This window comes from Pollicipes pollicipes, unplaced genomic scaffold, assembly GCF_011947565.3.
Source record: "Pollicipes pollicipes isolate AB1234 unplaced genomic scaffold, Ppol_2.1 Scaffold_6052;HRSCAF=7182_pilon_pilon_pilon, whole genome shotgun sequence".
In the NCBI taxonomy this organism is placed as follows: Eukaryota; Metazoa; Arthropoda; class Thecostraca; order Pollicipedomorpha; family Pollicipedidae; genus Pollicipes; species Pollicipes pollicipes.
Window position 1 is genome coordinate 13,256,824 of NW_023596805.1, and position 12,709 is coordinate 13,269,532.

The 12,709-nt window shown below is 59.6% G+C and overlaps 1 protein-coding gene across 1 annotated transcript in view; it reads right to left on the bottom strand.

The window, feature by feature from the left end:
- The window catches only part of LOC119104264 (netrin receptor UNC5C), a gene marked incomplete at its 3' end in the record, with an annotated part of 79,592 nt that overhangs the window by 17,074 nt on the left and 49,809 nt on the right, over positions 1 to 12,709 (bottom strand). The window contains exons 2-3 of the mRNA XM_037227961.1: positions 10,213 to 10,331; positions 7,455 to 7,811 (exon numbers count right to left, since the gene is read on the bottom strand). Of these exons, the coding sequence (XP_037083856.1) occupies positions 7,455 to 7,811; positions 10,213 to 10,331 (476 nt within the window). The remainder of the gene's footprint in view (positions 1 to 7,454; positions 7,812 to 10,212; positions 10,332 to 12,709) is intronic.

Sequence of the window (12,709 nt, forward strand, 5' to 3'; positions counted from 1 at the left end):
AGAGACATCGGCCAACGGAACAAAAACATTCAGTGCTTGGTTTAGCTGCTATCAAAGAACGACATACACTGCCATCCCACACAATGCGTGTGAAAAAGCGACGGACCGTACAAGATTTTGAAGAGTTGATGCATCGAGCTAACCCAGCAATCTTTTAAGAGAACCCTACACGGCGAGGTCTTCTGGACAGGATTACGTTAACCACGCTTCATTTTAATTATCCGCCGCCGGTGAGCAGCTGCCCTGACTGCTGTGTACGGAGCGCGCACGCTGGCGGGCAGGACCGGCTGCGAAAGTGACTTGACGGGGGCTGCGATCGGTCAGGCCGGCCGATCTGACCCAGTCTGACCCATTCTGACCTGGTCTGACCTGATCTGACCCGGTCTGACCCGGTCTGACCCGGTCGGCCGGCTGCACGTGCCGGCACCGGTGTCTCTGATCCACCGCCACGGGCGCCGACAGCCGTCAGCCGTCAGCTGTCAGCCGGCGCCGGTGACGGTGAAGGGCCATCTGATCCGGCCGCGGCCTGTTTGACGGTCGCCGACGCCGCTCCGGCCGCCGAGCGACAATTCTAGGACGCCGAGATCACAACACGGCCGCCGCCGCGCCGGAGACGCCCCGCGCACCTCACGCCCTCCCATCAGTGACGGCGTTGGGCTTTGCCACGTCAGGCAGACGCGTGAGCCGCCGTCACTCGAACACACGAGCCAGTAACTGCCCAAAGGGGCGTCACGGGGTTCCGCACCGCGCGAAAAACTGTGCTGTCATGAATTACGTGCACACGCATGGATGACTTCGTAAATTATGGATAATATAAATAAACGCACGTTGCGGACGACCGCTTGGCCATGAGTAAAACCGCCTCAGTGACTGTTGTGGTATTCTGGATCAGACATGGTAACTTGGAGCTTATTTAGTATTCTACATCGACCACCTGGTCCATTCTTTATGGCCTTGATAGTTTCGTTGGGCTGGACAGCTGGAATTCTGCATCATAATCTATTACACGCTCTGTTACTTTGTCATGGCGGATGTCACAGCTCACACTTTTTGTCGAGCGAAAACCAACCCGGCTGCTTCTTCGTGTTGACGTTCATATGCAAACAATGCACACACAATGACAAAGCACCTGCCACTACAAAAGCGTATGTCCACGGACAACGAGTATACATTTCTCATAACAAAAGCATTGTGAATGTTGTCTGCATTTCTCTCTTCGAGTCGTGAGAAACGCCCATTTGAATTCAATGCAAGTCCGCGAAGTCCACGCAAGTCCATGATGGCTGGACATGATGAAACGTTCCATATGGCTTTCGAGCGCACTACCGATCACCGTCCACATTGCCAGCGGCCGTTTCAACCCAACAAACACCTTCCCGCCGCCAGCCATCGCCTTTGGAGCATATATTGACATTAACGCATCGGCTTCCGGGGCGCCGCGTGTTTCGTGCTTTCTCAAGCGCGTAGCCATTCGGGTTTGATCTGGGCTGAATGCGTCCAAACACGCAGCGAGGAATCTCGACAAGGAGAAGCGAACGCCGACAGCGAACGGCTCGCACTTTGATGCCGGTCAAAAGGATGACCGCCGAGAGCAGCGGAAGCCGGGCGTGAGGCGTTCGCGCGCGCGTGTGCAGCGGGAGTGTCGAGGGGTGGGAGGGGGGGGGGGGGAAGAGGGAGCTGCGTAGCTCTGCCTAAGCCGCGAGCCGGGCCCGATCACCTGACTGCCGTCAGGAGATGAGGAGATCATCTCCTGCGCCGTCACCGCCCCGCACCGTGTGCGCCGCCACCGCCCCGCGCCGTCAGAGCGCGCCCGACCGCTTTTATCGCGGCCAGTTTTGATGGAGATGTCCTCCAGCGATAAATCACTCATATAGGGAACGGACGAGCCGCCCAAGATGCGGCCGGCTGATAGGCCCGCCCGACAGAGACGTCAGGAGACACGGGAGACGCGGCCCGTGAAGACAGAGACGCGCTCACCCGTCGTCACTTGCGACAAATAGTGGCAGGAGAGAGACACAGGCACCGCGCCGCGTAATGTTATACACAAACCTAGGGACAAGTGGAACTGGATCGGAAGCGTAGGGAGGCGAGGCTCGTCCGTTTCGAGTACCACAACAAAACAACAGACAGCGTCCCCAGAAACACGACCAACGGCAGACAGGTGAACGAGGCAATGGAGGCAGCTGAAGAGAGCGCAGACCTCCGCTCCTTGCTGTGAAGCTCATCCGGCCGCCGGCATCCGACGGACCCGGCAACAGTGGTCCTCCAGCGGCGGCGGCGATGCCCGGTATCCGACGGGCCCGGCGACAGTGGCCCCCCAGTGGCGACGGCGGTACCCGGTATCCGACGACAGTGACCCCCAGCAGCGGCGCTGGTACCCGAAGGCCCGACGACAGTGGCCACTGGCGGCGGCGGCGGTGCCCGGTACCCAACAGGCCGACGACAGAGGCCCCCAGCGGCGGCGGCGGTGCCCGGTACCCAACAGGCCGACGACAGTGGCCCCCAGCGGCGGCGCCGGTGCCCGGTAAGCCGAGCCGGCGGGCCCAGTGTACCGGCCGGGGGAAGGGCGTAGCATGCGGGCCGAGCAGTTCTATCTCAGCGGCCATCACGGCGGCCAGACCTGCGCGCCGCACGGGGCCGGTGCCGGCGGGGCGGCGCCGCGCACCGGGGAGTCGTGCCCTGCCGGGACGGCGGCCGATGGCGCCCCCGCTCAGGAGCTGGCCCGGTAATCAGATCAGGTCAGAGGCCGACAGGCTGATCAGGTCCAGGTCAGCAGAGAACAGGACGGCCAGGTATAGACCAGCAGCCGACAGGCCGGTCAGGTCCAGGTCAGCAGCGGTCAGGTCCGGTCACCAGCGGGCGGGCCGGTCAGGTCTGTTCAGACTGCAGAAGTTCTGTGCACCTCAGTCCGGCCGGCCAGCGGTCAGCCAGAGCGAGAGGTGGCCGCTGACCTCGGAAAAGCCGCGGCGAAACCATGCACCGCTGGGGAAAGTCACCGCTTCCTGCCCACGTTTTAAAGCGATTTCACAAGGACCCGATAGCGCATCTCTGACGGCATCCTCCTCGTGCCCGCCAGGAGCGGCCCAGCCCAACCGAGCCCGGGCTGCACCACGTGTCCTTCCATCGGGCCGGCGCGGCCCCGCACGCGGTCCGTGCCCAGCCACGCGTGCCTCCCCCGGACCGATGTGGCTCCGCCCGTGGTTCGGGCCCGCGGAGCCCCGCCGTGCGCCCCGTCGACACCGCAGTTACTCGTGACGTACGGCTGCCACTGGGCGGCCAGCGGCGGCGTCCGACGGCGCCAGATAGAGCCGATGCTCGGCTGGGAGAACAAAGAAACCGGACCAGCGTCATGCTGAAGCACGCCGCCGACATGTCTGACATGACCGACAGCAGCCCTCGTAGCCGGCTGACATGTCTGACACGGCCGACCTCAGCCTGCGTACCCGGCCGACATGTCTGACACGGCCGACATCAGCCCGCGTACCCGGCTGACATGTCTGACACGGCCAGCAGCAGCCCTGGCGCGCATTCACGCACTGGCAGGCATGAAGGCAGCTAAAGGAGAGCCGAAGTGGTAAAGCTGTCGGAAAGAACGCAGTTCAGCGAAGAGAAATATTTAAAATCCTGCTGATATCAAGACAGGTTTATATGACCTCTGCTATGACGAACTCTTTCTGCATGCGTGCCGTACGCTGCAAAGTTAAATTCGCCATCAACAAATTTCAGTGAAAATATCGTACTAAATGCCACAATCAGCGTGGCTAAATCAGTCCAACATGAAAGATGCCGCGTCTAGGCTGAGATTACGGCAATCAATAGACGGTCGTCACCACGGCACCAGACCGTGATTCACCTCCCTGAGTGAGTTGACTTTGGCAACCGCGTTGTGCCATCCCACCACGGACTGCAGGAGGAAGAAAAAAGGTCCGGTTTGCCGAGCAAGGTATGCACAGAATTTATCATGGCGTGACTTACACCACCTGTTGCCGAAATGCGGCTTTGCTAACATGGATACTGGGCTCCGCCCTCGTATGATCCGTCCGATTCATACCGACTGTGCACTGGTGCATCATTAGCATTGCTCCGCTGCAGGCGGCGGCGTGCCGCACGAGGAGCACGATAACTCAATTCCGGCCGCCGTCCCCTCGGGGCAGAGCGTTTCACAGTAGTAGTTACCCCCCCCCCCCTCCCCCACCCCTGCAGTGCGTTTCACAGTAGCCCGCACCTGCCGTGGTGCGGTTTTGCACACGTGGGTCGCATCTCGATGAATTATTCACGTGGCGCACTGAACAGCTGCAGCGCAACGCACCCACCCCGTTTATCGACAAAACACGGCATAATTGGCGACGGTTAACTCCACTGATTAAATTGCCTGGCAGATTATCTGGCAACACCGCGAATCGGCGCCATGGTTCTGTGAGCTCGGCTGAGGCACTGCGGGCCTCCTCACACCAAGCCTGTCGCGAGTCAGTTGAGAGCTGCACAGGAGCGAGCGAGGCTGAGCGAGGACGACGAGGCGCATCAAGCGTACCACACTTCCTCCGCATGACGGCTGTCCAGGGAGGGCGAGACACATTCAAACTCTCTAGTTACCGAGTCTATGTCGCTGGACAATACGTTGACTAAAATTAGGTGACGTTTCCATGCGGCTTCAGTTTGTATGCATTGTATGGCTCACGTTAAATGTGTTAATTGCTTGAAAATAGCTGGGGACAGTCAAATAGCCCAGTGCATAGATGTTCACAGCCATACCATCATTTCGATCTGAGCAATCTCATCGCCGGGATTTTAGGGCAACTTCTTACTTTGGGGCTGCATTGCGTTCGGGGTAGGTTTTAAGAACGACATCAGCAGAGTTGACGGCAAACAGAGGTTAGAGAATCTCCAGTTCACTTATGTGTGTCACGCGCAGAAACTGAGATGAGCCGTGCGTTCGAGGCCGACTCTCTTGGTGTAATGTCACGTGTCGGTCAAGGGAGTGGAGTTAAATCTTGTCTTTGAAAAACGCTGTTCATCCCCAGCGCTCTCTGACAAACGCCAAGGCAGTACTATTTCCAGTATGCTCCGTTTAATCTCCTCTCGGCAGACAACCAGCTGGGCAGCGAGCGGTGCAGCCGAGCTCAACAACCGAGCGCATTGGGCGAGCAATTTCTGCCCTCGAGTAAAACGTCACTTCAGTGGAACGTGGCTTGGTCCATGAAATGCTCGAAGTACATTTTCCGGGCAAGGACGGCGAATGTGGCGCTGTGACTTTGCACACGTCGGTGCCACGTGGCCGACGAGAAAAAGACACGATTTGCAGTGAGCCTGTCAACGATCTCGAACTAATTCGCGTGCATGCGCTCTTCCAGCGTGTAAAAATAGTTGTTCCGGTTCTTTGAACGACAACATAACAGCACGACTGCGGGCTGAATTGTTCAAAACGTCCTTTTCATGGCATCCCCAGTCCATGAACAACTGATATTTAACCGGTTTTCAGTTATCAGTCGCACTGAATTTTGCCAACGTTTTTTGGCTTCAGGCGTGAGCGGATCTTGGTTCTGCTCGGCGCTGGTTATAGTTGCTCATAATATACATATATATACCTACATATATACCTCTATATATATATATATATATATATATATATATATATACATGCACCCCTCTCTCTATCTATCTATATATATATCTATATCTATCTATCTATATATATATATATATATATATATAAATATATATTTTTAACACCTTAATAAATTTATGGTTACAGTATGGTTGAATAACTTCACAGTTTACCTGACAGTTACAGTTGAATGGTCATGGGTCATTTCGGCATTCATGCATTTGAGCAAACGAGCCGCTGTAACACGAGCTCAGTCTGCAGGCGTGTAAGGTCTGGACCACCCTGCGCGCATGTGGGCACTCCCTTCGTCCTACCAGACTGGAGGCGTGCAGTGAACGAGGCGGGGGATGAGGTCGTGGCTCGCCGGCCGGCTGGGGCAGAGGTCACGGGGTGATGCACAGCCGCCGGCCGGCTGGCCTCGGCTCGATAAATCAATGATTTCAGATCTGGCGTACGTAACGAGCGGCAGGGCTCCTGGTCAGCAGCGCAGCGTCGCCGGCGGCGGGAGCTGAACAGCGCGCAACAGCTGCCACACGAGAACGGAGTCCCGAGTTGGGCCCGGGGCCCGGTTGTACCCGTCCCCATCCTGTCACGACAGGGAAACCCGCCAGGGCGTCCTGACGCCGAACGACGCCGGTGACCACCTGACCCCCCCCTCCCCCTCCCCCTGCCCCGTCGTCTGTCAAACATCGCCACCGGCCGGCGCGGCTGCCGCCAACACAAACAGCGCCCCGCCTCGCGGACACGCCAGCACGCGGCGCGTGGCCGGCAGCCGGGACAACCGCCGCCGACAGCGCCCGCCGCCCGCATATTCGGTTGCAACAAAGCCAATAAACAGGCCGCCGCGCGGCCTCCCGGGCGACACTGAAGAACATTATTAGCACGTGGTGGTCCTCGGCTGGTGCAAAAACACCCACGCGGTGCCGGGAAGGCTGGCTAGTGTTTCCCCAACGAAGACGAGGATTTGTTGATGAAGTCAGGAATAAGGTGAGCAAAAACTGAGAGTGGAAAGGTCGACAGGTCAGGTGCATTGAATACACCCCAGTCTCCTGCTGAGCGAGAAGCCCAAGGACCCGGCGGGAGCCGAGGTCGGGAAGAATGCCTGGGATTTTGAACCGCAGGCCACCGGCGGGCCAGATGAACAGAACGCTTCAATGGAACGGCTCTCTTGGCGACCTTACACTTCTGTCACATGACAGTAACATGACATGTCACATGACAGTAATATAACGCGGCTGAACGCCCCCAGACAGGGGAAGGCGTCGCGGTAGAGGGAGAACCCAAAGTCTAGCTGCCGTCTGGACCAGTAAGCCTATGCGCAGGCGACGTTGGCAACACCTCACACATTAACGCTCTGGTCAGCCACTTTCAGCCAGCTGATGCGACGGGCGATGGCCGTTTTCTCAGGACTATCGCTGGGCGTTACGAGCTGGAGAGTTTGCCAACTGTCGTCGGCCGTGGATTAACTGCGCCTGCTGCCCAACTCGTGCCCAGCCTGGGCCGCGCTCGGCCGACGTTTAGTCTTGACAGCATCTCGCAGAGCAAGCAGCAATCGTGTGACATCAGCCGGCGGCGGCGACCTCACAGCTGAGCAGGGTCACAGCTGTCCTTGACCTCAGCCGGCGGCGGCGACCCCACAACCGAGCAGGGTCACAGCTGTCCCCGCTAGAGACCGCATTCGAAGGGAATACAAGCTTGCACCATACGCGGCACTCAAGACTAAAGCTACTCTGTCGGGGAAAACACTGGGAGTCCCCAGTGACAGCATGAGGCACTCAGCTGTCACTGGGACATCTGCTAGAGACGGTACACAGCTCATATGGTTCCCTGTGTGGGCGGCTGTACTCACAGGCCAGCGTGACCTTGACCCGGGGGCTGGTCTTCTCGCCGCGGCTGCTCCAGGCCGTGCAGACGCAGTGGTAGTCGCCGAAGTATTCCTCCACGCTGCGCCGGTCCACGTCCAGCTTGACCTCCAGCTGCCGGATGGCCGTCTGCGGGTCCACGTAGTCGGCCCGCGAGTGCTCCCGGTCGCTCACCAGCTCGCCGTTGCACCGGAAGTAGAGGTGGAGCGCGTGCGCCGACCGACAGGTCAAGGTCGCCGGCTTGTTGCGCATCACGTACGCGGGGGCGGGCACTTCGAGGAAGACGGGCGCTGATTGGTCGAGACTCGGTCCCGTCGGCAGCACGTTTGGCAGCAGCAGGTGGTCTGGAAATGGTAAGAGCGTGTCACACGCGGCCAACACCGTCCGCGCCGACCGTGAATGCTCCCAGCTGCCTTTCTGTCGGCCAAACCTTCGAAACTGAAGGCGCGGCTTGGCAATAGCGCTGAATGACACCGCTAGCTGACAGAGAGCCGGAGGTCGATAGGCGACGCTGAGGGCTCTATCGCACAGCTTCCAACAAATACCAAGCACATGTCGTCACCTCCTGAAACCGTCTGGCAGCAGATAAGGTGCAAAATAGCTGAGCGACAAAATCCTTCTGTGATGGGGTCATCAATATTCAACACGGCACGCCTTATCTCGACTTCTCTCATTAGTGGTGGTCAGTCATCACATGGCAGTGCGTTAGCGTGCTTCGAAACAAAAATAATCATTTCAGGTCTCAGTGTGCCATCATTAGCTGCAAGAGCAGTATACTCTGCAGAACAGCTAATCGCCGTCATCTAACTAAAGGCTTTGCACAGTTCGTCATGCCTTCATCAACGCCTTCCTGTCATGAGCACTCTAGGATGGCATGTACTCTTGGCACCAACAGCTTTTTTAAGGGCTAGCGGACTCACAGAGAGCACCTGCACTTTCAACAAAGTGGGCTGTCCCAAACGGCAGTGCATTTAGCCCGGGCATCGCCGGGAATTTTAGGGCACAGGTGAGCTTTTCCCATCCCATGAATTCTGCATCAGCTCGTAAGTGCCTCATGTCGCGGTGAGCTGGAAACTGGCTGCTCCGAACAGCGGACAGACAGCGGACAGACAGTCCGCTGTTGCAAGCTGCCTCATTCGGTGCTGGCGCCAGCTGTCGGTCGGAAAAGGTGGTCGAACGCTCGAGCTGAACGGCCAATATCCTTAAGCATCGCAATTACGTTTGAGCGGGAACAGGTCAACGGTCGCTTCACAAGGCGGCGGGCAGTGGAGAGCCGTCGAGAAACCAGTGAACCCTTGCAGAGGCCATTTGTCCTGTCACGAACACCGGTCTGGTGTTCCACGAGGCCGCTGCAAGGCTCGATCTCCATTTGAAAGGCGTCATCTCACCCCTTTACAGAGCTGATGGCTCATATCTGAGGTTGAGTTATCTCATGATAGCCTTTCCTTTGTCGCTCACTTTCTTCAGTTCGGCCTTACTCCAGTTGATTGACGTACGCGCTGCGCCGCCAAAAGACTGGACGTCACTTGCTTCAAAAACTGGCAGTCCAGCAGCGGTACGTCTAAAGGGGCCAGTTACAGCAGTGCTGATAAATCACCGGACAGAACGGCCGGAAGACAGGCCGACTACACGGAGAGACAGGGGACAGACACGGGTGACAGCAGTAGAGGACGGAAGAGCGGCGAAGCACCCCACAAAGGGGGCGCACGTCAAGGACCGGACACAGCGACCGGGCATCAGCTAGCGCGTCACCAGCTAGAGGCCGTGGAGACGCCATCACCCCCGACTAGTGGCCCATGCTGCCCCGGACATCAGCCGGTGGCTCAAGATCAAGATGTTGCCGGTGGCGGATAGAGGACAGATGGGAACTGCGACGCACAGGCAGAAGCTATGATGAACAGACAGGAGCTGTGGCAGACAGACGGATGTTGCGACGCACAGACAGAAGCTTTGGCGGGCAGACGGGCGCTGCGACGAACAGATAGAAGCTACGCTGGACACACAGCATTTTGGACACACAACACACAACATTGGACACACAACACACACAACATTTGGCGGACCAACGGAAGCTGCCACGAACAAAAAGAAGCCGCATCGGGCAGTCATGAGATATGGTAAGCCACCCGGCGCCGCAGCGGCACTGCCGACGACGGGCTGGGGTTGTGACGGACACACAAGACACGTGGGCGAAAGGCGGTATCTGTAATGGACCGCCGGCTGTCCGGGCCGGCCGGCGCCTGACGTCTCTGGAGACAGCCGCCCGGACGTGCAGTGGAGCCGTGCGGGGGCGCCGGCGCCTCTCCGTCCTCTCACGGCCACCTCGGCGCGGGTCGCCACGGCGTGGGAACGGGCGCGGCGCGCCATTACCACACAAAGGGCGGGCGTGTGGGGCGGTGGCGCCGGGGTACGGCAGGGGCGCCTCGGCCGGTCACGACCTGTCCGGCCGGCGGACAGCTTCATGTCGAGGGGTCGAACGCGTCACGGCCGCCGGACAGGCGGCCGGACAGACAGCCGGACAGGCAGCCGGACAGGCGGCCAGACAGGCGGCTGGACAGGCAACCAGACAGGCGGCCAGACAGGCGGCCAGACAGGCGGTCTGACAGGCAGCCGGACAGGCGGCCAGGCAGGCGGCCGGACAGGTAGCCTGGACAGGCAGGCGAACGGGCAGGCGAACAAGCAGGCGAACAAGCAGCCGGTGACGGACAGGAAACGTGCGGGCGGCGGCGGCCACGGCCGACCTACCGTCGTCCAGGTGGGAGTGTAGGTCGTCGTCCAGCGTTTGGGCCGAGGTCAGCACCAGGGCGCAGGTCAGACCGAGCAGGGCCGCTAGCACGGCCATGGTCAGAGAGTGCCGACGGGTCCTGAAAGAGCAGAACGGACGGTGAGTTAGCGGCGGCACGCCGACTGCGGATCGCGACACATGCCCAGCCCAATGTCAGCTGGGTAAACTGGCCCTGAGGAACGGTGTACTTCAAACGGTAATTACGCAGCCTCTTGACCTCTTAATATTTCCACTCCCAAAACCACGCTAACGCTGTTGTATTCATTTCACCCAGCAGTCTATGTCATGGATAAATATATGCGCTCCATCGAGCATTATGTACATTGGTGCACGAGTGCCCAAGAATTCACGAACACGGACCCGCCAGATTCACGGAGCGAAACGAATGCAACAGAAGGTTATTTCATAGTAAATCGTTCGTGTTCTGCAGAGCTTTTAGAGTCATGCACAGTCCCCACTCAGCATATCGGATGTGCACAAATGCATCCTTTAACTACAATGAGCCCTGGAAGTATGATTAGGTTATATTGATGGGACAACAGCATGACGCAGCCTCAATCCAATCATGCATGTTTCGTTTTATATCGCTATAACCGTAAAATCGAGGTAGCTGACCACCAGACCACTTTCTGTGATTGCATCTGCCACATTCCGCTCGCCAAATGACTCACAGACCGACTTGCTGTCTGCTGCATTTGACTGCATTCACATGGATTACGCTTCTACATGAACTGCATTAGCTGAGGAAGGACGGTTCAGCTGCATGCGACTTGGCTTGGCGTAAATTCTCGTGACGTTACCGGCTCTCATGCGTCTCTCCGCGGGTGATATGCAGTTGCAGCCCCTTGCGCTGCTACAGTCTACCCTCCCCCCCCCCCCCCGCTGTACATGGCTGTAGCTCGCGCCAGTCCCAGTCTACCCCCGCCCACAGCTGCAGCTCGTGAGGCCCCAGTCCAGACCCCGTCCCTGGCTGCAGCTCGCCCTGCGTCTCCGTCGGCGGCCCGGTCGTCGGATCCGCCGACAGCACGGCACCGGCCAGACCCATCGGTCTGTGTCGGCCCGCCGGCCCGCCAGAGCGCCGGAAGTCAGCCGGAAGTGGGCGCCGGCGGCCGCCTCGCTCCCGGCTCGGACATCGCACCGATCTGCCGCACGCGGCGCTGGCAAGGAGGGCGGGCGCAGCCACAGCCGCCGGGGGCGGTACGTCGGAGGCGTCAAGCGCGGCCGCACACAGCAGCGTGAGGTACCGCACTCACTCAGGCGCGACCGCACACAGCAGCGTGAGGTACCGCACCTGCTCAAGTGCGGCCGCACACGGCAACGTGGGGTACCGCACTCACTCAGGCGCGGCCGCACACAGCACCGTGTGGGTGTGAAGACGCCGGACAGCACGCCACCGGAGCCGAGTATGGCCGAGCCCCGGATCCAGACCGGACCTCACGGCAAGGGGATGGCCGCAGGGGTAATCACGGCAGCTGAGTGATTCTCTTACCAGTGGTTTCCATCAACGGACCTTTTGAGAGGTCCGAGGAGCCAGAGGAGCCAGAGGAGTGTCGGAGTGGAGGGCTGTGCTCAGGTGGGGGTCAGGCCGGCCCCAGTGAGGGTGCAGACGCCACAGTCCCGGAGTGGAGAGCCACGTCCAGGCGGGGGCCAGGCTGACACCAGTGACGGTGCCGGCGCCAGAACGCGGGCGTACGGCAGGTTAACGCGGCCCCAGCGAGTCACACCCCAAGCCGGCATGCCGACACATGTCGGACATCGAAAAATATGTGTGGACCATGCACCGTATGTCTTTTTTCGTGAGCCAAGTCACGCGGTTCTGTAGTAGTTGAGAGATGCTAAAGATGCGCTCTCTCGTTTTCACATCTCTCACAGCATTGGAATGTCCAGTGACTGGTCGCTCACTTACATTAATGCATGCGTGTCGTGTCGCCGTGAAAATGCAGCCGTAGATAACTAGCTGCATCGAAGGGAAGCTCGCTGCGATACCATGAATCTCCGATCGGTAATGAGCGCATGCTGCATCATTATCAGCGTAATACTTATCCAGCACCCTTATATCTTTCACGTCATCGCTCTATCCCGCGCGACGGCTGTGCGCTGTGCTTCCCCGGTGATTATCTGCCATGTGCAGTGTCCGTAAGCCCGTTAGCGGCTGACGAGGACTGCAGCGCAGCCGGCGTCACCTTCTTCAGCCGTGCCGTCCCCGCCAGATAGGCCGCGCCTCCCGCCTCCCGCTTCCCGCCTCCCGCCGCCCGCCGCCCGCCACCAGACGCCCGGCTCCCGCCCCCGCCTCCCGCCTCCCACCGCCCACCGCCCGCCGCTCGGCTCCCGCCGCCCGCCGCCCGCCGCCAGACGCCCGACTCCCGCCGCCCGCCGCCCACCGCCCGCCGCCCGCCGCCCGCCGCCCGACTCCCACGCTGGCAGTCTGGGCGCTGATGGCGGCCGCTGGGACGGGGC